The 27,168-nt window shown below is 45.2% G+C and overlaps 1 protein-coding gene across 24 annotated transcripts in view; it reads left to right on the top strand.

Annotated features, from left to right (window-relative positions):
• The window catches only part of Eif4g3 (eukaryotic translation initiation factor 4 gamma 3), a 230,441-nt gene that overhangs the window by 179,012 nt on the left and 24,261 nt on the right, over positions 1–27,168 (top strand). For 23 of the 24 annotated variants that reach the window (XM_052717676.1, XM_052717675.1, XM_052717660.1 and 20 more), the window contains 11 exons: positions 5,057–5,227; positions 7,183–7,380; positions 10,721–10,867; positions 11,234–11,470; positions 12,715–12,819; positions 14,761–14,893; positions 18,677–18,771; positions 19,517–19,610; positions 22,608–22,725; positions 24,967–25,184; positions 26,425–26,540. In XM_052717676.1, coding sequence (XP_052573636.1) covers positions 5,057–5,227; positions 7,183–7,380; positions 10,721–10,867; positions 11,234–11,470; positions 12,715–12,819; positions 14,761–14,893; positions 18,677–18,771; positions 19,517–19,610; positions 22,608–22,725; positions 24,967–25,184; positions 26,425–26,540 — 1,632 coding nt within the window. The remainder of the gene's footprint in view (positions 1–5,056; positions 5,228–7,182; positions 7,381–10,720; positions 10,868–11,233; positions 11,471–12,714; positions 12,820–14,760; positions 14,894–18,676; positions 18,772–19,516; positions 19,611–22,607; positions 22,726–24,966; positions 25,185–26,424; positions 26,541–27,168) is intronic. The other variant, XM_052717658.1, reaches the window with a different exon arrangement.

The raw sequence follows: 27,168 nt of genomic DNA, 5'->3' as shown, positions 1-27,168 counted from the left end.
GCTTTAGCTATAGCACCAACCTTGGTAGGATTCTGAGCCTCATGGTGTTCTAGAGATTTCAGTGCCAGCCAGCTAATCCTCTCTGACTTTGTTTCTACAGATTTACAAAGTGCAAGCATGGATTGCAGTTCTGGGACTGAGCACAGCCCCAGGCTGCACTCCACTGGAGATGTCTCCCTAGCCCCTAAAGAGCTGACCTGTAGGGGTGTGCTGGATTTATGTATTTATTATGTATACAGTGTTCTGCCTGCATGTATGCCTGCACACCAGAAGAAGGTACCAGATCTCATTATAGATGTCTGTGAGTCACCATGCGGTTGCTGGGAATTGAATTCAGGACCTCTGGAAGAGTAACCAGTGCCCTTAACCACTGAGCCATCTCTCCAGCCCAGTGTGTGTGTGTGTGTATATATATATATATATATATATATATATATATATGACATGTCTATGGTATTGTAGTTTTTGTTTGCTCTTATTTACTTTAGGCCGTGAAGTCGAAATTTAGGCAGATGTCATCCACGGAAGTGTAGTATAGTGTAGTATTGGTAACCTACAGGTTGTCATATACACAGTGCCAGGCTTTTCAGAGGAGGAAGTGGCATCACCAGTGGGTCTGCCCTGGGCACCACACTGTGCCAGATTCTGCTGGCTCTGCTTGCTCACTGCTTTGTAGAGGATGGGGCTCATTGGTTATTCTCTGGATGATAACATCTGTGTTCCTCCCATTTTGCTCAATGTTGTTCACGAGTCACTCATGAATGGTACATATCAAGGTATCTCCTTGCAGAATACCTTCTCAGTTTTTATTACCAGCTTGTTGTTCATTGTTTCCAATAGTTGAACCAAAGGAAGCCATATGAGTTGGGAACAATCTGTATCTTGTAAAATGCTACAAATAGAAAATGAATTGAGAGGTGACAAAGTACTTGCCACTAGCCCGGACCTGAGTTCAGTCCCCAGAGTGGAGCTCCTGCGAAAAGCTAGGTGTAGACATGATGGTGCTCACCTGTCACTCCAGCACCTATTTTCAGTCTGTCATAACCATGGCACAGGATCCCATGTGTGGGTGCGGGCATTCAAATGTGTGTGGATAGGTGGGTGGGTTTTTTGGTTGGGTTTTTTGGTTGTTGGGGGGGGGGGTCTTTTTTTTTTTTTTTTTTTCCAGACAGGGTTTCTCTGTGTAGTTTTGATGCCTGTTCTGGGTCTCTGTAGACCAGGCTGGCCTTGAACTCACAGAGATCCACCTGGCTCTGCCTCCCGAATGCTGGGATTAAAGGCATGCGCCACTGTCACCCTACAGGTGGGTGGGGTTTAAGTCGTTCACTATTTGATACTGTTTTTTAAAGAATATTCTATGTTCTTAAAGTAAGTACTTTAATTGGATAATTTATCGTGGCAACTCTCATCTCAAAGTAAATAAGAGTTTATTCTAGAACCAAATGTGAGTGATCAAGGTCCAAGGAAACATTGAAATACCATATTCTAACTTGGTGGCAGTTCTGTGACTTTTTGTACTGACAACAAAAGAATGTCACCCTTCAAATACACTGCTGGAGATTTTAGGTAAGGGGTTATGACCAAGCAGGAAAATCTTGGCCTCAGGCCTCACAGTTGTCTGATGACATTCTTGTCCCCTAGTTATTAGAAGCTAATGGTTTGTTAGTACATGCCTAAAGAATTCCCTGATGGGGCTGGAGAGATGGCTCAGAGGTTAAGAGCACTGGCTGCTCTTCCAGAGGTCCTGAGTTCAATTCCCAGCAACCACATGGTGGCTCACAACCATCTGTAATGAAATCTGGTACTCTCTTCTACCCTGTAGGCATACGTGGAGGCAGAACACTGTATGCATAATAAATACATAAATCTTTTTTAAAAAAAGAATTCCCTGATGGTCACAAGGATGTTAGGTCAAACACAGGTGGACAATGAATGGCTTACTAATGGAGCTAAAGATAGCCCAGGACACTTTGGCTTGGGACCTGGGACATTCAGCTTTCCACATTCACAGAAGTTCAGTAGTCAGTTAGCCTTGTATATAACTTTTTAACACAGGTGACTTTTTCCTCTGGAACTGAAGCAGGTGAAGAGATGTTACGGTTATAGTCTCAAGGTGTACTCACTGGTGTTTGCGGTAGTCTTTGTAAATGGCTACCTTTATTTAGATACGATTCTTTGTTGTATGGGGTACATGTGTGTATGGTGCATATGTGCGGGGGGGGGGGGGGGGGGGGGGGGGGGGGGTCCTTGGGCAGACCAGAGACTCTTATCTGGTGTCTTCCTCTATCACAATTGACCTTATTTTTTGAGATGGGGTCTTTTGTGGAACCCAGGGCTTGCTGTTTCAGCTCCACTGGATCCAGGATCACCTGTCTGTCCCTGACCCACCATCACTGAGATTATAGATGTGCATTGTTGCCTGGGTGCATGCCTGTCTTTTCCATGGATGCTGAGGATTCTGAACCCCAGTCCTCATCTTGTGCTGCCCGCACTTCAATACCCGATCCATCTTCTCAGTCCCTCATTCCATGCCTTCTACATGATTTTCATGTAATTTCATTTTACTCAAGTGGATTTGTTCTAATGTGTTTTTATATATAAGTTTGGGTTAAATTAAGCATCTGAAAACATCATTGTTCTTGAGTTATATGCAACTCTGAAAAAGATACTTACCCACATAGTCTGCCTCAGGAACATCACCTGGATCATAAAATCCAGACAGTGTTTGGCTAAGTGAATGTCTTCACAGAGCTGTTTGGCCTAGAGCCTGTGAAGAAGATTCATTTCTAAGTAAGTGTCCTTCGAGCCTAGTTCAGCAACTGTCCCTGATGGAATTTTCCCAGTCTTTAGTGTCTCTCAGTTAAACCATACTGTTTTTTGTTTGTTTGAGCTTTTTTGTTTGGTTGTGTTTTTTTGTACATTGGTGTCTTGCCATGGGTGTGGGGTCCCCTCGAACTGGAGTTACAGTTGTGAGCTGCCATGTGGGTGCTAGGAGTTGAACCCAGATCCTCTGGAAGAGCAGTTGGTGCTCTTAACCACCGAACCCTCTCCAGTTTTTAATGTTTACAGTCCTGTCATCAGTGCTGTGTCCTTACTGGACATGCCTGACAATGTTAGTAGGGATTCGAACTTTTGTCCTGAGGCCCACTTGGCACCACCATTTCTAGTGCTTGATTGATGGTTGGTGTAAGGGATGGCTCAGAGCATTTAGTTGGAAATGCTTCTAAGCTTATCGGCCCACCCTAGGACCATAGGTGACCTGGACACTCCTTTTCTATGAAACATGGCAATTTAGTCCATAGTTTTCTTTCCCAGAGTTCTCTGTGTATGTAAAAGGGCAACATTGAGTTATTAAGTGAGATACAGTTGTGGTTTGTCTTATGCAAACTTCTTTTCTTTCCTCTTAAAATCTAATGGCAACATTTACAGCATCTAAATGGTTTATCAGAAGAAAATGTAGGTTGTCAGTGTGTAGCACCACCGAGAGGTCAGAGCTTAGTGCCCATTTCATGCTTAGTCTTGCAAAGTAATGCTGGGTGTGGTGGTGTTCCCCTGTGAGCCCAGTCATAGAGGAGCAGACCTAGAGCCAGTTCAGATACTCTAAACTGCAAGCGACCCTGCCTATGTCCCAAGAAAGGGCACACACATTGAATTCCAGCTGAGGCAGATGGATCTCTGTGAGTACAAGGCCAGTCTTGGCTACATAGTAAGATTATTTCAAAGGGGGAAGAAAGGTCAAAAACCAAGAAAGGAAACTGATTTCAAACATTTAAGGTAGCTGCTGCTAGTTTTACATACAAAATACAGCTTTTAAAACTTTTTAAGAATTTAAAATACGTGTGTCTTTTAGTGTGGGTTTCCGCACATGAGTGCAGTACCTGCAGAGGCCAGAAGGCAGCCATGGAACTGGAGTTCCAGGCATTTGTAAGCTTTGTCGTGGGTTCTGGGAGCTGAACTCCAGTCCTCTGCAAAAGCAGTAGATGCTTTTAACAACTAGACAACTCTCCACCCCTTTTAAAATTCTTTATGTGTTTCTTGTTTGTGTATGTGCACCTGAGTAGAGTGCCAAGGCAGCAAGAATAGGGCATCAGGTCTCTCCTGATTGGAATTAGAAATAGTAGTGAGCTACCCATCTCAGAGGCTGGTTCTGCCAACAAACACCTTTTTTTTTTTTTGAGACAAGGTCTCACCATGTAGCCCTGTCTGTCCCGGAATTTAATAATAAAGTTGTATTTAAATTTTACCCTTAAAGTTCACAAATACAACTTTTGTATGGATTTCTTTATGGCTTTAGAATTATACCTAATTAATTGATTGTTGACACAGGATCTCACCCTTAGCTCAGGCTGTCTTAGAACTTACTGTGTAGCCCAGGCTGATATTTCTGGCTTCTGTCCAGTGTGCTGGGATGACAGGTGTGTGGGTATGCACTACCACAATTGACACAAATAGTTTCTTCTTTCCGGTTTTTTTTTTTTGCCGGGGCGGGGGGGGGGGGGGGGGGGGGGGGGGGGGGAGCAGCTTTTCAAGGCAGGGTTACTCCTGGCTGTCCTGGAACTCACTCTATAGACCAGGCTGGCCTTGAACCCACAAAGATCTGCCTGCCTTTGCCCCCAGAGTGCTGGGATTAAAGGTGTGTACCACCACTGCCTGGCCTTTTTTTTTTTTTTGGACAGATAGTGTTTGGGGCAGATTTGTAACTGGGGACTACTACTGTGAATGTTCATGGAGTAAGAAGTAATCAGTCCTTGTCGCAGCCGTGATACAGCCCCCACGGCCTGTGCAGCGCAGCTTCTCTTGAGTACATTCCTGGGTGGGAATGGTAGTTTATCAGACACCATTTTGGGATCCTTTTGGCCCTTTAAGAGGTAGAGATGTAGTGATGACATTCTGAGACCATTTTTCTTCCTCCTAATACCTTAAGATTATTTCTAACTTGAATACCTAATACCTGGTCTTTTCATCTAGAAGGTTTGTTGTGAACATGAGGCTTGAGCAGCCCTGTAGACACAGGCTGATCTGGATTCTCTGAATGGATGTAATGTTCTTGTCCTAGTTGTTGAATGTTGGACCTCGGAGGTCTCAGCCTGGCCAGAGAAGGGAGCCCAGAAAGATCATCACCGTCTCTGTCAAAGAAGATGTGCACTTGAGAAAGGCGGAGAACGCCTGGAAGCCTAGCCAGAAGCGGGACAGCCTTGCCGACGACCCCGAAAGCATTAAAACGCAGGTGAGGGGGGCTGCACCTGTGCTCTGTGAGCTCCAGCCTTCCCTTGTAAGTTTTGCCTTGTCAGCATGTGGAAAGGTTTTGTTTTGTTGGAGACAGGGCCCTGGCTGGCTCCAGTTCACAGAGATCCTGCCTCATTAGAACTCTTAGCCCCCATACCTGGCTTTGTATCCCTTTTTTCTGACAGCATTGTTCTGTAAGGCTCATGAATGACAATCTGTTTATTCTTTATTGGAGGACCTAAAATGTCACTCTTGTCAAGGCTTACCTAGCATGGGCAAGGCTGTAGCCTAATACAACAAAGATAGAAGGAAGAAATCGCTTTGCCCTTCTCTGTGGCCCATAGTGTGTTCATAAGAGGCTTGCTTTTCTCTGTTTTTTAAAGTTTTTTATTAACATTATTGTACATAATGAGTTTCATTTTGACATTTTCATCCATGTCCTTTACTTTGAACATGTTCACGTCACTTCCCTTTCTTGCCCCCTCCCTCTCCTATCCCTTGTCCTGCTCCCTTTCCTCCTCTGTTACACCCCCTCTATGAGTGTGAACCAGTGAGTACTTGCTTTTCTTTAGAACACCCTCTTAGTGATGAAGCAACTTTATCCTCTCCTGATCTAGACAGGACGTCACTGTAACCTTTGCCAGGCATTGATTTCTAATCTAGAAGTTAGAGGTGACTTTTTTTTTTACTTATCTCTTCCTTAATCTCTTTCTCCTTTTCCTCTGTGATTTTCCTATACCTGCCCCTGCTTCTTCCAGATTAATCTACCTGAAGCACTGATTTCCCATCCCAGCTTTTTAAAACGTATTTGTCTGTGTATTGGTTCTGTCCTTCCACCACGTGAGTCCCAGGGAAGCAGACTGGATTCATCAGGCTTAGAGCCAAGCCCCCTCGCCTGCTGAGCCTGCATCTCAGCTTTTTGTTTACGTTTTGAGACAAGGTCTCTGTGTATAGCCTTGGCTATCCTGGAACTGGCTATGTATTCCAGGCTGGCCACTTTCATGCAGAACCATGCTGTTTTGTTTTGGTTATGCTGATGATGAGTCTGTCACCTGAGGATTGAGCTTTTTGTCTGCGTATATGTCTGTGTACCATATGTGCTTTGTGCTACGAGAGGCTAGAAACTTCTAGGGCCTCAGATCCTCTGAAACTGGAGTGATAGAGTTGTGAGCTGCTGTGTGGATGCTGGGAAATGAACCCATTTGGGGTGTTGACTTTTGTTTTTTGTCTTTACATCTGTATTATAGAATTAACTCCTTGATTAACTCCAAAAGGAAACATGGAAACCCTTCATGGATTAGGATTTGAATTAAATTGTAAATAACTTTGGCAGAAACTTACATTACAGCAACAGTGAGTCAGATACCTTCCAGCTTCTGCCTCCCAAGTTCTAGGATTAAAGGCGCACACCACCCTCTCTGCCTCTAATCAGAGACAAGGTTTCTCTGTGTAGCTTTGGAGCCTGTACTGGAACTCACTCTAGACCAGGCTGGCCTCAGAGATACTCCTGCCTCTGTCTCCCAAATGCTGGGATTAAAGGCGTGTGCCACCACCGCCTGGCTCATTTCTACATTATTTAAAGGTTGTTTTTTTTTTTTAATTAAAATCTTTTTACTTAACCCCAATTAGGAATAAATTTCTAAAAAGAGTAGTGATTCAAAGGTCACATCAACTGTTTTCAAGTTTTACATGCACCTTGTCTTGGTGTCTGAGAAATGCAGAGGAGGCTGTTTTACAGCTATACCTGTATAGGGTACTGGGAACCCCAGGTGAAATTCCTGGAGCCGTCAGGACAAAGAATCAAAACTGCAGACAACTTTCCTGACCTTTAAGTGACTAAAGTCATTTCTTCCTAAAATGCTCAGTAACCGAAAGCAGGTGGTGGGAGTTGGCCTTAATTGTTAAAATGGATATATGTAAGACTAGTTAATGCTCTCTTTATTTTAACCCTCCCAGGAACTTTTCAGAAAAGTTCGGAGTATCTTAAATAAACTAACACCACAGATGTTCAACCAGCTAATGAAGCAAGTGTCAGGACTTACCGTGGACACAGAGGAGCGGCTGAAAGGAGTCATCGACCTGGTCTTTGAGAAGGCTATTGATGAACCCAGCTTCTCCGTGGCCTATGCAAACATGTGTCGATGCCTAGTAACGGTAAGAGGGGAGGAAGCTGTAAAAGCAGACCCGCCGAGAGGGATACTCTTCACTTGCTGCACTTTCTTCGAAGAGTGTTACTGGGGCAATGGAAAGGGGAGAATATATTGCTAGTGCTCATGTGTGGTGTCCTCAGTGATTAAAAAGAATGTTCGCTAAAGGAACATCTGTCTCCCCGCTGGGGAGTGTATGGAGACTCGATTGAAATGGGCATACATAGGCTCACGATTTCCTCCAACCCGGGGAAGACTGAGGAAGGTTTAAGTTAGTAATGTAGAATTATGTCCTAGGCAACAATTTTATTTTGGAGTGTCATCTTATAGAACTAGAGCAGATGCTAACTTTAACATGAACTAAATTTAAAACTAAATTAACTGTTCTAATTCTGGCCTCCTCCGGAAATGAAAAGATTGTTGTCTCCAAAAATGTTTAAAATCTGATTATTTCCTCTCTTGCTGGACATAGTAACTCATACCTTCAATCCCCCTACTCAGGAGAATGAGTGGTAGGCCAACCTAGGAGACAGTAAGAGCCTATCTCAACAATAAAAAGCACATAAATAAATAACTTCCTTTTCTTAAATTGTCCACAGACATTTAATCCAACCCATAAAATACATATGAACAACAAACATGTTAATAAATAACTGTTCTTAAAAGAATAGCAACTGAATAAAATTTCAAAACACTATAAGCATAAAATTCCTGCTTAGACAGTCTTCTAACTGCCAAAGAAAGTTGTGGAAAGGGAAACGGGATACGACAGAGGCAGGATGGGACGAGTTGAGTGCTTACTCCATCAGCCATCTTGTGATTCTCCCACTGCTCACTGTCACTAAGTCACTGTGACTGTGTGTGTGCACCACAGCCAGATTTGTTCATTTCAAAGGAAAAAAACCATGAAAACTGACCCAGATCTACAAGTTCCTTAAGACTATGAATCAGGAAAAAGTGTGTGCATACACCTGTGTGTGTGCTGGGAGGCTAGAAGAGGTTGTCATATCCCCTGTGGTTAGAGGCAGTTGTGAATGACGTGATGTGTGTGCTGGGAACTTCACTGGTGTTTCTGAAGAACAGTAAGTGCTCTTAACCACCGAACAATGTCCCCAGCTCTCAATTGTTATTCTTTGTTAATTGATAGAACCTGAGCTCCAGTACTGAACTAGATTAATCTTCTCACCGGGAACTTCCTCATTCCCACCTGCCAGCATCTAGAGATGCCGTCCACGCACATTTTCTCAGGCCAGTGTGTGCTTCCTGGGAAGATGGTTGCTGGGTAATGGCTCAGCACAGCCTCTGTGTGTTCTGAAATAGCACTGACTGTCGTGAATTTGGCACCCAGCTGGCCTTCCATTTTCAGTTCTGTTCGAGTACCATAATTGTCGCACAGCCCTGTCAGTCTTGGAACTTTGTCCTTCTAGAGACAAGATGTCTTCTCTCCAGTCAAGCATGTATGTCTGCATCAGAGGGAGCATTTGACTAGTGCTCTACAGTGAGCACAGCCCTATCCTCCGGTGCTCTACAGTGAGCACAGCCCTATCCTCCGGTGCTCCACAGTGAGCACGGCCCTATCCTCTGGTGCTCCACAGTGAGCACGGCTCTGACCTCCGGTGCTCTACAGTGAGCACGGCTCTGACCTCCGGTGCTCTACAGTGAGCACGGCTCTATCCTCCGGTGCTCCACAGTGAGCACGGCTCTGACCTCCGGTGCTCTACTAGGTGGTGTTAGATTAACTCTTTCAATTAATCTTGATGCCAGCATGTCTGATGCCAACACTTGGGAGGCAGAGGTGGAGGCAGGAGGATCGGGAGTTCACAGTCCTCTTGACTTTATAATGAGTTCAAGACAGCCTGAACTACAGAAGATGCTATCTCAAACATAAATAAAACTGAGCCTAGTATCAAGTACTTGCATAGTGCTTCCATCCCTACTACAAACTAAGGAGATGATAGATGGGTGACCCGTGCCTGTGATCCCAGCACTGAGGTGGCAGAGGCAGCAGGAGTCCAGATTTGAGGCCGCTTGAATTCTATAATGAGCTTCGGGCTGCCTAAGCTGGTGACATCCTGTTTCAAAATCAACAAAAACTTTTTCACCCACTCAGCCTGAGCACTGTGTTAATTTCAGAACTGTTGGATCTACTTTGTGAGCCCAGAAAAACCCTTTTGCATGTTGCACAGTAACTGCTCAGGAGAATTTCATACTTTGATGGAATGGATGCTACAGTTTTCTGTTAGGGCACAGGTGATGTGTAGGATAGGAGGGAGCCATTGAAGGTGCTAGAAGCAGTTATTACTGGGTGTAGCTAGAAACCCTCAGTGCTTGCCTCCATGTGGGCTAGCCCTTCCATTCTGGTCTTTGTGTGTCAAGAAATTTCTAAAATGGCTAATTGTAGGCCAAGCTTGATAACATGTTCATCTTTTGCCATCTAAGAAGGCTGGGTGTTCTGGGTGTTCATGCCTCTAGAGGTTGAATTGGGATGATTGTAATTCAAGTATAGTTTAGGCAACAGTCTGTGGCTTGTCTCTAAAAGAAAATGAATGAAAAATAAACACCCTCCTGCATATTGATAGTCATGGTAAGTATGGTCCAGTGTGAGGGCGTCCTTCTGGGAAAAGTTAGGGCAAAAGTCTAAAAGCCCTAGCCTTTCCCAGGTTTTTCTATGGCCCTGAAATTCTCCCTTACTTTGTTATTTCTGTTTGTTCCTTTAAGCCAAAATTGTTTAAATCATTTTGTTGTTGTTTTTTAAATTAGGGTCTTAGAGTGTGGCTCAGGTGGTAGGGTACTTGGTATACACAAACTCTTACCCCATCACTGTATAAATACCTGCACAGTGGGGCACTCCTGTAGTTCAAGCCCTTGGAAGGTACATCCAGAGGATCAGAATCCAGGGCCACCTAGGTTGCATGAGATCCTATCAAGACATAAATAAAAGAGTTGGTGAGATGGTTTAGTGGATAAGGTATTTGTGCATAACCTTGACAAACTGAATTTGATCCCCGTAACCCATGTGGTGAGTGAGAATCCTTCATGGATGCACCATGAACAGGCTTGGGCGCACACACATACACCTCATGTAAATAAAATAATAATAAACAAGGTTGAAGCAGAGACCACCCTCCCCAGTTTCAGAGTCTAGCTATATGCAGGGTAACAGATTCTATATTAACAAAAGACAGAAGGTGTACATGAGGGTGTGTATCTTTTCTGCATAAGAATCAAGAACAGCTTTTCACTGCACCGTGGAAATAACTGAAGCTACGTTTTTTCAGAATGCTTATCTGTGTGTCTGTCTGCATTAATTAATATAGCTGCCTTTATACTTTCCTCCCTCAATGCAGCTGAAGGTACCCATGGCGGAGAAACCTGGTAACACGGTGAATTTCCGGAAGCTGCTGCTAAATCGCTGCCAGAAGGAGTTTGAAAAAGATAAAGCAGATGATGATGTCTTTGAGAAAAAGCAGAAAGAACTGGAAGCTGCCAGTGCTGTAAGGACTTGAACTACTGTCAGAATTGTCACCCAGCTAGCTATGACACCTGTGAAGGGACCTGTTGTTGCCGGTGCACATAAGAGAGGGAGGGAGAGAGACAGACAGACAGAGACACACACAGAGAGAGAGAGAGAGAGAGAGTTTTATTGCCAAATGTCAGGGGTACTCAGTTCCACACCAGAAGTCAGCCTAACCTCGGGCTTTAGAGAGGTTGCTAGGTTCCACAAATCTTGATGGATGCACCTTCTGCATGTAGTTCTTTTTTGCTTTCATTGTTCTGTGTCAGAGCCCCAAAGAGTATTTGAGTTCGAGAAAGCATAAGTTCCCAAATCTTAGATGCTCTCACCCCTTTTTACTCAACAGCCAGAGGAAAGGACAAGGCTTCATGATGAACTGGAAGAAGCCAAGGACAAAGCCCGGCGGAGATCCATCGGCAACATCAAGTTTATTGGAGAACTCTTCAAACTCAAAATGCTGACGGAGGCCATCATGCATGATTGTGTGGTGAAGCTGCTGAAGAACCATGATGAAGAGTCCCTGGAGTGCCTGTGTCGCCTGCTCACCACCATCGGCAAGGACCTGGACTTTGAGAAAGCAAAGGTAAAGGCCCAGCAAGGCTGCCCCTGCAGCTCTCAGTCAAGTACGGAAATGGGCTGTCATGAGCAGCGCTCCGCCTCGCCATAGCGGCCTGTGTGCTTGCTCCTCACACCCTTCTCCTTGCCTCAGTTTGACTGATAATGCTCTGCACCTCACTGCTTTAGATTTAAGGTGAGGGGTCCCTAAGTACATGCAGGTCAGCGTGTAGATTCTCTAGCTTGTTTGGTCCTTGCCTTTTCCCCTAACCATTTCATCGATTGAGCAGAAATGAGCTAAGAAACGCCGCCCCAGGCCTGAAAATGCACGGCAAGAAGAACTAGTAGGATTGTTTGTTTCTCTGGAGACCCAATCTCACTGTCTACCCCAGGCTGGCTGAGCCCCTGGGATGGCATGTGTGCATCACCATGCCTGCCCCAAGTCTGTTGTTTTGTTTTGAGACGTGTAGATATAACCGTCTTATTAAGTAAGAAACACAGAGCCAATGCAGAGATGAAAGCCCAAGAGGTCAGAGTAATAGCTAAGCGCTAAAAACCTTACCCTTCACTGCTGCTCCTGTCCTTCCCCCGCAAGAGACCTCCTTCCTGTGTCTCTGTCTTTTTTTAGACTTTCTGTTCTGCCTTCTCATTGGTTGTAAACCCAACCATATGACCTCCTTGTCACTGCCTGTCTGTACAGACCTCCAGGTCTTCTATGGTTGGTATTGAGATTAAAGGTGTGTGTCTCCATGCTGGCTGTATCCTCGAATGCACAGAGATCTGCCTGTCATGTGATCTGGATTAAAGGTGTATGCCACCACCGCCTGGCTTCTGCAATGGCTTGCTATTAGCTCTGACCCCCAGGTTACTTTATTTATTAACATACAAATAAAATCACATTTCAGTACAAATAAAATATCACCATACAGATGGTCTCACTATGTAGCCCTGGCTGTCTTGGAACTCGCTCTGTAGACCAGGCTGGCCTTGAACTCAGAGATCTGCCTGTGTCTGCCTCCCAAGTGCTGGGATTAAAGGCGTGCGCCACTACAGCTTGGCAAGATGTTATTCTTAAATCGCTTAAAAACTTACTTGGTACCTTAGTATGGTGGTACACATCTGTAATCCCAGCACTCAGGAGTCTAAGACAGGAGGATCACAAATTTAAGGCTGCAGAGTGAGACCCTTTATAATAAAATGAAAACAAAAGTACATGAAGAAAAGAAAATTGAATTTCTCAGCCAGAAATCTTGGTGGTTTTATCTGTTGCAGCCACGTATGGACCAGTACTTTAACCAGATGGAGAAAATTGTCAAAGAAAGAAAAACTTCATCCAGGATTCGATTCATGCTTCAGGATGTGATAGACCTCAGGCTGGTATGTTAGGTGTCAATAAACACCATGGCCAGAAGTAACCTGGGGAGGAGAGGGTTATTTCTGCTCACAGTTGCACAGTGTAGTTGATCATCCAGGAAGTCAGGGCCAGAGTCTGAAGGCAGGAACTGGAGCAGAGGCTGTGGGGGATGCTGCTTACTGGAATGGGGTGTGTGTGTGTGTGTGTGTGGCAGGAACTGGAGCAGAGGCTGTGGGGGATGCTGCTTACTGGAATGGGGTGTGTGTGTGTGTGTGTGTGTGTGTGTGTGTGTGTGTGTTTCAAGATAGGGTTTTTCTGTATATCCCTGGCTATCCTGGAACTCACTCTGTAGACTAGGCTCACTCTGTAGACTTAGGCTGGCCTCGAACTCATTTAGTTTCTCTTGCCTCTGCCTTCCAAGTGCTGGATTAAAGGTGTGCTCAGGACCAACTGTCCAAGGTTTATACACACTTAGATTAACCAAGAAAATGCCTACAGACAATGTGGTGGAAGTTTTTTCTCAATTGAGGGTCTTCCTAGCTTACTCTGGCTTGTGTCGGGGACCAAAAGGGAGAAATAAAAAAGAACAAACACAAACTACTGAAGCCCCGCCTTGTAAGGAGTTGAGTAATGGCATCACATGAAGCCTTGTTTGCTCAGTGCCCAGCTCTGCACTGACAGGAGGGAGGGAGCAGCTGCCTGTTGAGCGTCCCTTCCCCACACTGCAGCTCTGACACTGGTCGTCTGAAGTCAGTGGTGCTCACTGAGAGCCAAGCTTCGATTCATCTCCACAGTGAACGGGTTCAGCTCCTGAGCCTTGCGTTTCCTCTCCACAATGACACTGTGGCTACTCTTCAGGTCTTACAGAAATGCAGTGAGAAATGTGTACAATGCCAACTCTTGCTGTTACTGTTCCGCGCTCTCCGTGCACCCTGGCAGAGCAGCTGCAGTGTTTATCTTTTTCTCTTGGTTTAACCCGATGGTGACTACCTCAGCTGAATGCAGAGATCCTGCCTCTTCACCCCAGTCTTGTGGCATTGATGAGGCCTCTTTGTCTCACTAAACCCAGGTGTGACCTTAATAGCAAAAGCCATGATCAGAGCCCACATGCTAAATTCAACCTGTTCTCCACCTGTCTCTACCACACTTTCTCATTTCAATTTTGAGAGGTGGCCTGGATGGAGTGAGGCAAGTTTTATCTCCTGAGGAAAGAGAAGCAGCTTTGTGTGGCCATTGTAGGTCAGGTACCAGAGTCATGTTATTGACGGAATAAAAATGGTTTCTTTCACCTTTGACTCAGAATCCTCTGAACTGGATATGAACCCTCATGTTATCCCTGGTCCTGGGGAATCCTTTTCCAGTGTAGACACTAATGACGGCTATACCGGGCACTTGTACCCTCTGACTTTTATCACCAGTTGTTGGAATGTGCACTGCACACCCCGCTAGAGTCCATCAGTTTGTTAGCTTCAGTTCCTAGAGTACATATCATCTGTGAGCAGCTGAGAAGCTAGCATAATTCTCCATTTTGTAGGTATTGTATTTGCTTCCTTTGGTTCCCGTGGTGGAAAGCTATAGGCTGTCTATAGGTTGTGTGTGTGTGTGTGTGTGTGTGTGTGTGTGTGTGTGTGTGTGTGTGATGGGGGTGGGGTTTTTTGTGGGGGGAGGTCAATACAGGGTTTCTCTGGTGTAGCCCTGGCCATCCTGAAACTTGATCTGCAGACCAAGCTGGCCTTGAATGCCCAGAGATTCACCTTCTTCTGCCTCCGGAGTGCTGGGATTAAAGGTGTGTACTGCTAACACCTAACAAAAGTATAGGCTTTTAATATATTTGTATTTGGAAAATTATTGTTCTTGTGTGGTGTCAAGGACCAAACACAGGGCTGTGCACCAAGCCAGATTCCTGGCCCTTTTGGTAAAATTCTGCATTACTTGACTGGTAACCTTTTTTGCTACTTTCATAGTGTAATTGGGTGTCCCGGAGAGCAGATCAGGGGCCAAAAACTATCGAACAGATTCATAAAGAGGCCAAAATAGAAGAGCAAGAAGAGCAAAGGAAAGTCCAGCAGCTGATGACCAAGGAGAAGAGAAGACCAGGTGAGGGCAGAGATGACTGGGGCGGGTGGAGTGCTGGGCACTGTTAGGTAAGAGCTGGAAATCAGGTCACAAAGGACAGAGGGCTGGTTGTCAAGCAACATGAAGGCATCAGAGACTGACCGTTGAATAAGAGAGTACCGAGTGGAAGTGTGTGCTGATTGATTATACAAAGCCAGGCCTTCATAGGCCTGCAGTGAGCATCTCCCTTCCACACTGTCCCGTGCAAGGTAAGAGAAGCAGTAGAAAGAGCTCTCTCCTCCAGGAAATCCTGTCCAGTGAAAGCATGGGGTGTCCTCAGTGCAGATGCATTCTCCATTAAGGTTTTAAAGTTTAGACTTAAGAATGATGTGAAGTTTTAAGGGAGGAAAGAAATGGAAAATGGAAGAAACCTGGCTGGTATTTGAAAGGATTTCAGTTGTGAAATGAAATAAACATTCACTTCCATAAAGAGTAAACAAGCCTGATTGGAGTGTGATTTCAGTGTTTGGACGGGGTGGACAATGTTTGCTGGGAGAATGAGATCGGGGACTTGGTTTTCGTTTCTGCCCATCTTAAGTGTGTAAACAAAGGAAGGGTTTCGGGGAAGTGGTAGTTAACAAGAGCTGGACTATCTCTTTGCGGGGTGGGGTGGTTCTGAGTAGAGTCTGATACCTTCTGTGTGCCAGGCAGGCCAGCTGCACTTGATCTCCTGTTAGCTCCAACCGGACATGTTTGTTGAATTCCACTGTAGCAGGCTTTCTTTTGGGTCACCAACTAGCACCCAAATCATGACATGGAGACTTTATATTAGTTATGAATGCTGGCCTTAGCTTATGTTTGTCCCACTAGCTCTTATAACTTAAATTTACCTGTTTCTCTTCATCTACATTTTGCCTTGGGGCTTTTTACCTTTCTTGTATTTTGTATGTCCTACTCTGTGTCTGGCTGCCTGACCCCAGGCACCTCCCTCTCTCTCTCCCTCATCTCCCCCCCCCCCCCCCCCCCCCCCCCCCCCCCCGCCTCGACTCCTCCTCTTGCTTCTCTCTGAGAGCCCCACCCATTCCTCTCCTGCCCGCCTACTGGCCCTTCAGCTTTATTAGACCAACCAGTCAGGTACCTTAAGCAGGCAAAGCAACACATCTGTACATCGTTAAACAAATGTAACACACCTTTACATAGTTAATTTTTCACAACACTCCACCTTGTGACAGGTTTCTAAGTCCTGTGTGTAAGGAACTGGGACTTGGTAACAATAGAAATAGAAGGCATCAGCTGGAGAGATGGCTCGGTGGTTAAGAGCACCAGCTGTCCCTGCTGAGAACCCAGATTGTGTTCCCACCACCACCCAGCACTTCATAAGCATCTGTCACTCTAAGCTGGGGGATCCAACCACTTCTGGCCTCTGAGAACACCAAGTGCATATGGTTCATAGACATACGTGTAGACAAAACACCCATACATAAGATTAGAATAAAATTTAAAAAGGAACAGGCTAAGGGATGAGACAGACAGGTGCAGCTGTGTGAGGACAACGCAGAAGACAGCTTCTCTCTGAAATGGACTTCTGCCTGAGTGTTTGGAGCAGCAGAAGCAGAAACCTTTCCAAAGAAACCTTCCCAACCTTTCCAAAAGAGTCATTTTCTTTTGAGCTTGTCAGGGGGAATAAAGGTCGTGTTAGTGTGCCCTGTGGTTCAGTGAGCACGGTAGCCACAGTAGTGAGCATCTCCGTGGAGAATTGCTGAGTGGTTGACATGTGTGGTTGGGGTGAGTAGGGCAATGGCTGAAAACATGAACTTTGGAGCTGCCTGGCTCCGAATGTCAGCTCTGCTATTCCATAGCTCTGTGATCTTGCACAAGGCACTTGATTGCAAGGTGGACTTGAAGAATTGTACCTTCTCCAGCAGGACATCTGGCTCAGAGTGAGCATTCAGTTACTATTGGCTAGGACTTAGCGTAGATAGTGTCCTCCATAATAGAGGAGGCAGGAGAGCTGCGGCTTCTAAAGAGAGCAGAGTTTACATTTGCGTTATATGGGCTGCTCCACGGAGACTTAGCAGCTTGCCTTTCAGGTAATGACTTTTATTAACTGTTGAGCAAAATGGAGAAAATCAGAGATTTTGTTAAGGCCTAATTCATAGGAGATGCCCATATGTGACTAAAAGAAGAAAGTGTTGAACAGCAAAGTGATGGGACAGAGCAAGGATGTAGGTGTCGTTGAAAGAAGAGACAAGTGTGTTGATGGTCACTAACATCCAGTAACACAGTCCATGTGTGGTTCACATCAGCTCAACAAGTTCCAAGTACCTGTCACTTAACTAGGTCATGTGCTGAGCAGCAGTAAATCAATACTGGAGTAGAGTATACCACTTATCAAACAACTGTTTCATGGAACAATTGAGAAGAGAAATGTGGGGAATGCAAGGTTTAAAGGGTAGTGGGTGCAGTTTTTGAAAGTTTTTTTTATTACATAGCATACTTTGGAGGTCAGAGAACAACTTGAAGGAGCCTGTTTTCTCCTTCTACCATGTGTGGGTCCCAGGATCGAACTTGGGTCCTCAGACCTGGCAGCAGCTGCTTCCACCTGTTGAGCCATCTTACCATCCCAGGGGATTTTAAACAGGAGGCTGAGGGAGCCTGTTCATATTGGTGCTGCTGAGCCAGCCTGAAGCATGGGAGGCCGGGCAGTCGTGTGCACATCTGTGGACCGATGGATAGGACAGGGTAGAGAAAGCACAGAGGCCTGCAGCTGTGCCTTCCAAAACAGGAGTAGTCCGTGGTTAGAGCTCTGGGCCTAGATGGTAAAGGGTCACACCAGAAGACAAGACAGAGGCAGTGGGGACCAGAAAACTCAGAGCTCAGTGTAGGCCATTTGTACAAAATCTTGTCTTTTTTTTTTTTTTTTTTTTCATTGAGATGATGACAACCAGAGGTGTTTCAAACAGAACAACAGCAAGATTTCTGTCCTTTATGGAATCACATTATTGGCTAGGACAGAGCAGAAGCTAGGAAGCCACAGCAAAGCTTCTTACCTGATCTGGGAAGCTGAAGGAGAGCTGCTAACGTTGAACTCAGCAACGTAAAAAGGGCTCCATCCTGCATTATATGTGGTTTTGAGACAGGATCTTGCTATGTATCTATCACTAGTCTGGAAGTCACTATGTAGCCCAGGGTAGCCTAGAATTCCTGATTCTCCTGCCTCTGAGTTGGCAGGTATGTGTCACTATACCTGGCTTCACATTTATTTTAAAGGTGGGCCTGGCAAGATGTGACAATTAGAAGTGAAATTTGAGAGAACAGAAGTCAGGGTTTTTCCTCCTGAGTGCCTAAGGGTCAGAGAGAGTGGAAAGCATGCCTGTTCCACAGAACCATTCATTTAGATGGAAAGTCCATCCAATTCCTCCCAAGATGTAGATGCAGTTATGATTAACTCTGCCAATACCAGACTTTGCCCTGCCTCGGCCAACACCTAGTAGTCATTTGTGTCAGGTTTTTTTTTTTCTTTTCCTAAATCAGTAATGTTTCTTGAGAGTCAGAGTTCCTGTTTCATGCTATGCAGATTAAAGATTCTCCAGGCCAGATTTAATGGTATACATCTATATGGAGCCAACCTGGTCTACACAGTACAACTCGGTCTCTAAAAAAGAAAAATAAACTTTCTCTTAACAAGACTGCCATTAATATTTTAATAGCTTCATTTGTCATGTTCTTGGTTTTGACTGGCATCCGTCAGTTTACAGTACTGCTCACTCAGTGCCAAACTGACTTGAGGTGATGAGAGACTGACACATTCTGTCCCCCCTGCAGGCGTTCAAAGAGTGGATGAAGGTGGATGGAATACTGTTCAGGGGGCCAAGAACAGCCGAGTTCTGGACCCCTCCAAATTCTTGAAAATCACTAAGGTAAGTGTGATGTTTTAAAGGATTTATAAAACTGACTATGCTTGTAATCCCAGTACTTAGAAGGATAAGAAACTTAGGGTCATCCTCAGCTATGTAGCAGTTTAAAACCAGCCTAGGCTACATGAGACCCTGCTCTCCACAAGCTGCAAACGTGCGTGCGTGCGTGTGTGTTTTGAAAATTTTAAACATACACATACAGTTTACAGAGCCAAGTGTGGCAGCACACACCTGTAAATCTAGCACTTAGGAAGTTGCTGCAGGAGGATTGCTTTGAGTTTGTGAGCAGCCAGGGCTACATAAACAAACTGATGAGGCAATTTGCATATCACTGGGCATTGTTGTATTAGAAGAATGATTTGAAACTATTTCATTTGGCAAGTTAATAAGCCGTTTTGAGCAGAGGACCCATGCACACCCTGGAAATCAGTGTGGCCTTCATCCTCTTCTCTGTTGCCCAGTCCAAGAAAAGGTTTAAAGGCCCAGGGGTCCCACCTTAAGGAGCACAGCTCGAGTTTATGATTGTTTTACTTTGAGGCAGGGTATCCAGGCTGGCCTGAAATCGGTTAATGTAAACTAGGCCAACGTGGAGCTTTGCTTAATGGTGTGCGTCACCACTGCCTGGCTAAATTCATGTTTCTTAACCTGAAACTCTAACAAGAGTGTGTTACTAAAATTGTTTATACCGCACTGAAGAAAGCCATTCTAGAATTGATCTGTGAATGACCCTTGGCCACTTTGATTGCAGCCCACCATTGATGAGAAGATCCAGCTGGTTCCGAAGGCGCAGCTGGGCAGCTGGGGCAAAGGCAGCAGTGGTGGAGCAAAGGCGAGCGAGTCGGGTATGTGCGGTGGCCTCTCCGGCTGCCTGGGCGGTAACGCCATTGCCTTGCCTTGCATTCCCAGTGTCCGGAACTGTTAGGAAAAGAAAGGTCTGTAGACTTATCTGCCTGGACTTCGCTTAGTGGCTCTCGATACCGTGACATAAAAGTTTCCTTTTCTGTAGGGCTCTTTGCAGTATTTAAAACTTTTTTAGATTTGTTTTATTAGTATGAACATTTTGCCCGGAGGTTTGTATGTACACTAGATGCATGCGACTTGCCTGCAGAGGTGAGAAGTGGATCTGGAATTACATGTGGTTGGTTGGTTGGTTTGTTTGTTTGTTTGTTTTTGATGTTTGGGACAGGGTTTCTATGTGTAGCCCTGGCTGTCCTGGAACTTGCTCTGTAGATTGTGCTGGCCTCCAACTCAGATCCGCCTGCCTCTGCCTCCCGAGTGCTGGGATTAAAGGTGTGTGCCATCACACCTGACTAACATTTAAACTTTTGAGAAAATATTTTTTCAGTTAAGCTGTTTGTTTTATTTTTAAGTGTTTTGTTTTTTGAGACAGGGTCTCACTCTGTATCCCTGACTGAACTGGAACTCACTACATACACCAAGCTGGCCTGAAACTCAGAGATTGGCCTACCTCTTCTTCCTGAGTGCTCAGATTAAAGACCTGCCAGGCTAGCATCAAGTGTTTTTTCCAATTCCTGAACTCCTAGAATTTGGGAGATGGAAGGCTGGAAGATCCCCTGTTCATGCCTGCCTGAGTTGCAAAGCAAGACACTATCTTCAAAAAGCTAGTTTGCAGCTAGGTGTGGTGGCACACATATAATGCTAGCACTTAGGAGGATGAGGCAGGAGAACTGCCGTAAGTTTGGGACACCTAGGCAACACGGTAAGTACCAGACCAGCCAGAGCTACAAGGCAGTAAGACCTTATCTCAAAACAGAAACAAAGAGCAGGCTGCGTATGTGGCTTAGTGATGGAGCTAGGGCCAAGTTGCACAAGGACCAGTCCGCAGCGGAGGAGGAGAAGCAGGTGTTTTATAGGCTTGACTTTTGGACTAAGAATGAGTGCAGTTTCTGGTCTTTGACATTCGGACACAATATTATCATCTACAAAGCTCACATTCCCCACCCTAATTGAAGAGCTACTCACCTTTGATGGTCTTTGAGGGAGTGAGAATTCGTTTTCTATGAGCCGGGCAGTGGTGACACACGACTTTAATCCCAGCACTCAGGAGGCAGAGCCAGGTGGAGTGCTTGAATTCTGAGTTCAAATCGAGCCTGATCTACAGCAACGGTTCCAGGACAGTCAAGGCTACACAGAGAAACCAAAAAAAACAAACAAACAAAAGTGTGGCCCCTTGTAGGTCTGCCATGATCCAGTTGAAGGCTCCACACCCTTAGTCTGTGAGCAGCACAAAGTGGAGTTGGCGGGTTGTTCTTGTTGTTGTTGTTTGGGGGGTTTTGTTTTGTTTTGTTTTGTTTTTGAAAGACAGGAAGTTGAGAGGGGTTGCGAGTGGATCTGGAAAAATTTAGGATGACTTGGGGCTACTTATATAAAGTTCACACTCAAGAACCATACAATCTAATTGCAAATGTGCAAAAAAAAAAAAAAAAAAAACAAATAAACTCACAATATTGTTTTTTGTTGTTTTGGTTTTGATTTTTTTCGAGATAGGATTTCTCTGTGTAATAATAGCTCTGACTGTCCTGAACTCCATTTGTAGTCCAGGCTGGCCTGGAACTCACAGAGATCCACCTGCCTCTGCCTCCCAAATGCTGGGATTAAAGGTGTGCGCCATCACCATCCGGCATCTCTCAATGTTTTTATTATGATTATTGTTTTATCTTGGTCCAAATTCATACCTCCAGCACATGTGACCAAATTGGAAAAAGTCATAAACCTGTCTTGACAGCTGGAGAAATGCAGTGATCCAAAGGAAAACTAAGAGATTTCAAGTTTTCTTAAATTATTTTAAATCCCATTGTTTATTTGTATACTTTCAGGTAAATCACAGCTTTACATTGGTTAATTTTGTGCAGTGTCTTGGTTTGTTTTGGTACGTTTCCCTCTCCTTGCTTTCCACACCTGTTTTTGTGCCCTACACAGGGTGACTTACATCCTTAGGGGCTGGTTGATTGGTAGGTTTGTTTTGTGTGTGTGTGTGTCTGGATCCCATGTAGCCCAGGCTGGCCTGAAGTCACTGTGTAGCTGAGTTGACCTTGAACTCCTTGACTCGGCCTCAGTCTTCCTGCATCCTGAAATTACAGACTTGCCACCACACCTGAGTGTATATGTTTTTAAGGACAGAAATTTGTGGTGAACAGAAATTTAGGCTCTTTGATATGGTAATACCCTAAAATGTACCTGTCAGAATATGATAGGTGTCACCTGCACTTGTTAGAAATCACTGTCTATAGCCATACCCCCTCTCCCACGGGGGGCCTCGTCTTGGCTGATGCTAGCCGCTAAGCAGTGGGCCTGGTTAGGACTTTGGACGGGAGGGCTTACCGGGCACTGAGCTCTACTCTTTCTTGACTCTCACTTATAAACAGTCTGTTTCCACTCTATTGCCTAAAGAAGTGACTGCCCTTGGGCTGGGGTGCGATTCAGTGGGTAGAGTGCCTGCTTAGCGTGCACAGAGCCCTGGGTTTGAGCCTTAGTAATTCAGGAAATGGGTGTGGTGTAGAGTGCCTGTGATTCCAGCATTCAGAAGATGGGAGTCATGAGGATCTGAAGTTCAAAGTCATCCTCGGCTACATAGTGAGTTCCAGACTGGACTGGCCCATATGAGATCTTATCAAAAAAGGAACAAGGGTGGGGGGTAGGGGTGGAGTTCACCTGTTGTCCCAAGAGTCTGGGTCCACCTGGACAACATAGACCTGTTTCAAATTTCAAAAGGAAGAAATTCCTGGTCTTACTCCTTACTCCTGTTAGGCAAGAAAACAGAGTATTTGCATATTAACCATGTGATTTGTGTTTTTTTCCTAAATCTACAACATCTATAGATGCCTTACGGTCAAGTGCTTCCAGTTTAAATAGATTCTCTCCTCTGCAACCTCCAGCACCTTCAGGGTCCCCATCAGCCACACCTTTAGAGTTTGATTCCCGAAGGGCATTAACCAGGTGAGAATTTACTTTTCACATTTACTAATGGCTGTCCTTCTTGCATGCATGACTGTCATCCCTGAAGTTAATGTCTTCCTTTAATCTTGACACACCATAATTAAAAGGCAGGAATATAATCGGGTATTGGCTTTGGGGTGGATGAAGGGAGAGCAGGTTATCTGGTCTTACTTTGTTCCTTAGGCTGCCCGGATAGAGAACAATGCAGGCAGGTCTAGGCCTTGGAAAGCTCTTCCAGCATGGGAATATCCTTGCAAGCAAGGATTTGAAAATTAAGGAACACAAGCAGCCGCCAGCCAACCATCTACTCTGTCTCTGTGTTAAGTTACATAATGCATTCAGTCAGTAGCCGTCTAGAACGTGTCACTGGTTCCTGAGGCTTCTGGACCAGTCTGCTGAGCACACCACAGCTATTCAGAAGCACCTGGACTGTGGTCCGCCGCTTCTGTGGACTCTGGTGGTTCTGATTTTCATGTGCCTGTATATGTTCTTTGGGTAGACTTCTGTCCAGCCCAAGTTGTCCACCTCCACCCCTCACCCTTCAGTCTTCTGCAGAGTCAAGAACTTTCTGAATAAACTGGAAGGGAGACATTCAGAGTTCTCTTAAGATCATAAAGCACGTGGCTTTCGCTGGTAAAGGTCCCTTCTGCTCCTCTCAGATAATTCACAGCCTTTTGAAGTTTCTGGAGTTCCTTAGGTTGTGAGTCTGGGCTTGTGTAATTTCATTTCCTGCCCTTCATTCAGCTCACACTTCATCCCTGGCTCTTTCTTCAGAGTTCTATAAACTAGTAAGGAATCAGTACTGACTCCTAAAATCTTTTAATAGAGTTGGGGGCATATCTAAACTGCGTAGCGTATCTTAACCAGCTTATGGCCCTGGGTTTAATCTCAGACCTCCACACTCAAAATCATGCAATTGCAAAGAACATTTCCTGAGCTGTGCCGTGCGGGCCTGTGCACCTGTCACTGTCCAGAGAGTCTTGTCTGTGATGGACTCGGGGCTTCTGGAGACAGGGCTCTGTGTCTTCCACACTTGTGCTTTTAGTTTTTGCACTTGTGTGTGGAACTCAGGACAGCTGGAAAGAAGCAGTCCTGGAGCTCAAACTCAGGTCGTTAGGTTGACAGCAAGCACCTTGACCTACCGACCATCTCATCATCCCTGACTTCAATGTCTTTCTGTTCATTATTAATTGTAGAGTCTTTGGTGATTTCATATATAGAGGATTTAGTTATATTCATTTCCTATAAAGCCCCTGGACCCTCCTCCCCCATCCTCCTCACAACTTCATACCTTCTACTTTTTATTTATATATATACACATACATACATACATACATACATACATACATATACACAAATATATACATACAAATATATAGATATATAAAACCTTGGTAGAGTTAGAGCCGCTCATATGCTCTCTGGTGTAGAGTATGCACTAGAGCATGGGCAGCGCACCACAACTCACGTGGCTAATGAGAGCAGACTCTGCCACCCCCAGCAGCCATCACCTATGAGAGACTCCTGACATTGGAATGTTTGTTTGGTTGGTTTTTTGTTATTGTCTTTGTTTCTTTGTGCAGCCTTGACTGTCCTGAAACTTGCTCTGTAGACCAGGCTGGCCTTGAACTCAGAGATCAGCCTGCCTCTGCATCCCAAGTGCTGGGATTAAAGTCATGCACCACCATTGCCCAGCTCATACTGCAGTTTTTACAAAGTGCCTTTGATCCTTGCAAATAAAACTGTCATACTTTATATATAAGATCTATCAAATTATTTTATTTTAAGTAAAAAATCAGACTATCCGCAAAAATTAAAAAAATAATTATCATTTTTCCTACTAAAGGTAAAATTAAAACATCTTAGGAAGTATTTCTTTGGAAACTCGGGTTTGTTCCTGTTTTGAGAGTTAGTATACTTTGAAATATAATCAATGTCATGTGGGAGGCTGGAAAGAGGGTCGGCTGGTCATATGCCTGCCAATCAAGGATGATAACCTGAATTTCACCCAGTACCCATGTTAAGGTGAAGGACACATCTGACTCCCTACGGTTACCCTCTGACCTCCACATGAAGGCCACAGCATGTGTGTGCCCTCACACAAATAAGTTAAGATTCAAAATAAAGTTATGTAGAAAACCTGCATTTTCAACAGCTGTTGGTAATGCTTACAGTGTTGTTCTGTGGTTTGAACATGAAGCGGGGACATTGTCTTTTGAAACGTGTTGTTTTGTTTTTAAGTCGTGGGAGCATGGGCAGAGAGAAGAGTGACAAGCCGATTCCAGCTGGAGCAGCCCGTCCCAACACTTTCCTGAGGGGCAGTAGCAAAGATCTGCTGGACAACCAGTCTCAGGAGGAGCAGCGTAGAGAGATGCTGGAGACCGTGAAGCAGCTGACTGGAGGCGTGGATGCCGAGAGGGCCAGCTCCGAGGCGGACCGAAGCAAGACGAGGGAGCTAGGTGAGAGGGCTCTAGGGACACAAGACAGACCTAGCTGTTGGCCTTACATTCAGAAGCAGATACAGGGGCTGGAGAAATGAGAAGTGACACAGCGGTGTTGCACACTGGCTCTGCCTCCAGAGGACCCTCTTCAGTTCCCAGCACTCATGGTGGCTCACATGGGTGACTCCAGTCCCGGCACCTGCTTCTGATCTGACGGACACAGTCCTCACATGGTACAGGCACAACTCTCAGACACATAAAGGAAAATTAGGAGTAATAAGAAACCACGACGACTCCACACATGGGTAAAATTCAGAGCCCGCACTGACAACACATGCTAGTACCATCATTTTCTGCTGTGAGTCTCTCTGTGGAATGCTGTCTTCACAGGGCTTACCGTCATCCTTGTCTCTGGAATGTCATGATGACAGGGTCCTCTTTCTTTATGCTCATCCTTCTGAGTTTCTCACAAGTCCCTTCAACTCTTCACTGTCCATCGTCCTTAGAGGGTTTGTGCTGGCTAAAGCTTTATTCCTGATTTTTTCCTGATTAACAAAAAGAAGGTATCAGAGTGTCTTTTCCCCGCCTTGTCTCCCTAGTAACTTCTGTGGGGTGAGCATGCATGTGCTCTAAACTTGCTCTGGTGATGCTGTGTCTTTAATCTGGGCTGTCTTTTTTTATCCACACACCTACACTCTACGGTTCCTAGAAAAATAAGATGAGACGTTAACATGAAGAAATACTTGGAGTGAAGCTGATACAGTGGTTTTGAGTGGTCTTAGGGCTCATGATGACTCGGAGAGATGAGCAGATGTGAAGCGAGGGGAGCACTGCTGAGGGAGCAGCATGCACAAAGTTGCAGGAAGAGAAGCCAGGGCGTGTTTCCGCAGGTACCACACTGGCCAGTGCAGCCAGCGCTGGCATGCAGGACCTCAGTTCTTGTGTGTGCTATAGGCCTTTGAGTACCCATTCTCGAAGCAGTTGCAGGGAAACAAAATATAGAAACTGCCAAACTGTGGCTCTGAAGGTTCACATTGTCCCTAACTCCTGTTCGTGACTGTAGAGCAGACCACGATGTTACTCCGTGCCCATCTGTTGTAACGGAAACAGCTTCTTGATTCTGCTGTCACGTGTCAGACTGTCAAAACTACTATCTATAAAACATCTCCATGGCAAAGCCGGTGTAAGAGCATGCAAATCTTACCAGTCATGATCCTAGTGTTCTGAGACTTGTTGCTCTTTTTCATCTCCTTCACAGTGAAACCAGACATGTGTGCAGTGTCAGCCCCTGAGAAGCCTGCACTGTCGGAAGTGGAAGTGGAGAGGAAGTCCAAGTCTATCATTGATGAATTCCTACATATCAATGACTTCAAGGTAGATGCTGCTGACAAAGGGAAACAGCTCTTAGGCAGCCCAAGTTGGAGAGCCATGGTAACTTGGCTTGGGTCTAAAGAGTGTCATTATGAGCAGATAAAACATAAATTAAGTTGTCCAAGTCCTCAGGGTTCAGTTTGCTCGGCTCATGCATTTTGGCCAGGTACCATGTATTAAATTGAGATGGGTGGGGTGGTGGAGAGTGGATCCTAGTCAGTGTAATCAAGAGGAGGCCAAACTGACTGTGGTGTTAGGGGCAGAGGCAGCAGAGGCAGCATATTACCATGATGGCCACTCCTGGCTCCCAGTTCCACCTGTCGGACCCCTAGACATTCCTCGTCATTCTTATGTTGACCTGAATTGTAGCTGCCATCTCTTCTCTTTGTTTTGTAAATGGGAAACTGAGGCACAAAAGGACAGAGAGTGTTCAGAGTCAGGGGGCCTGAGACACTTGAAGACCCTCCTCTGAGCTTGCCCTCTGACCCTTCCACTCAGACTTCACATGACGGTTGGTAGGGTAGGCCTCCTGCCTGACCAAATCACCTAATCAGTGGACAGAGACAGAGCAGGTAACAACACAAACGTCCTCTGAGCTGGAGGATCTGGCAGAGGTCATGTGACACAGTCT

The sequence above is a fragment of the Peromyscus californicus genome, unplaced genomic scaffold (genome assembly GCF_007827085.1).
Source record: "Peromyscus californicus insignis strain IS unplaced genomic scaffold, ASM782708v3 Scaffold_5__1_contigs__length_169319896, whole genome shotgun sequence".
Lineage (NCBI taxonomy): Eukaryota > Metazoa > Chordata > Mammalia > Rodentia > Cricetidae > Peromyscus > Peromyscus californicus.
Note: the sequence above shows the minus strand (reverse complement) of the source record. Positions and strands in the feature narration are given on the sequence as shown.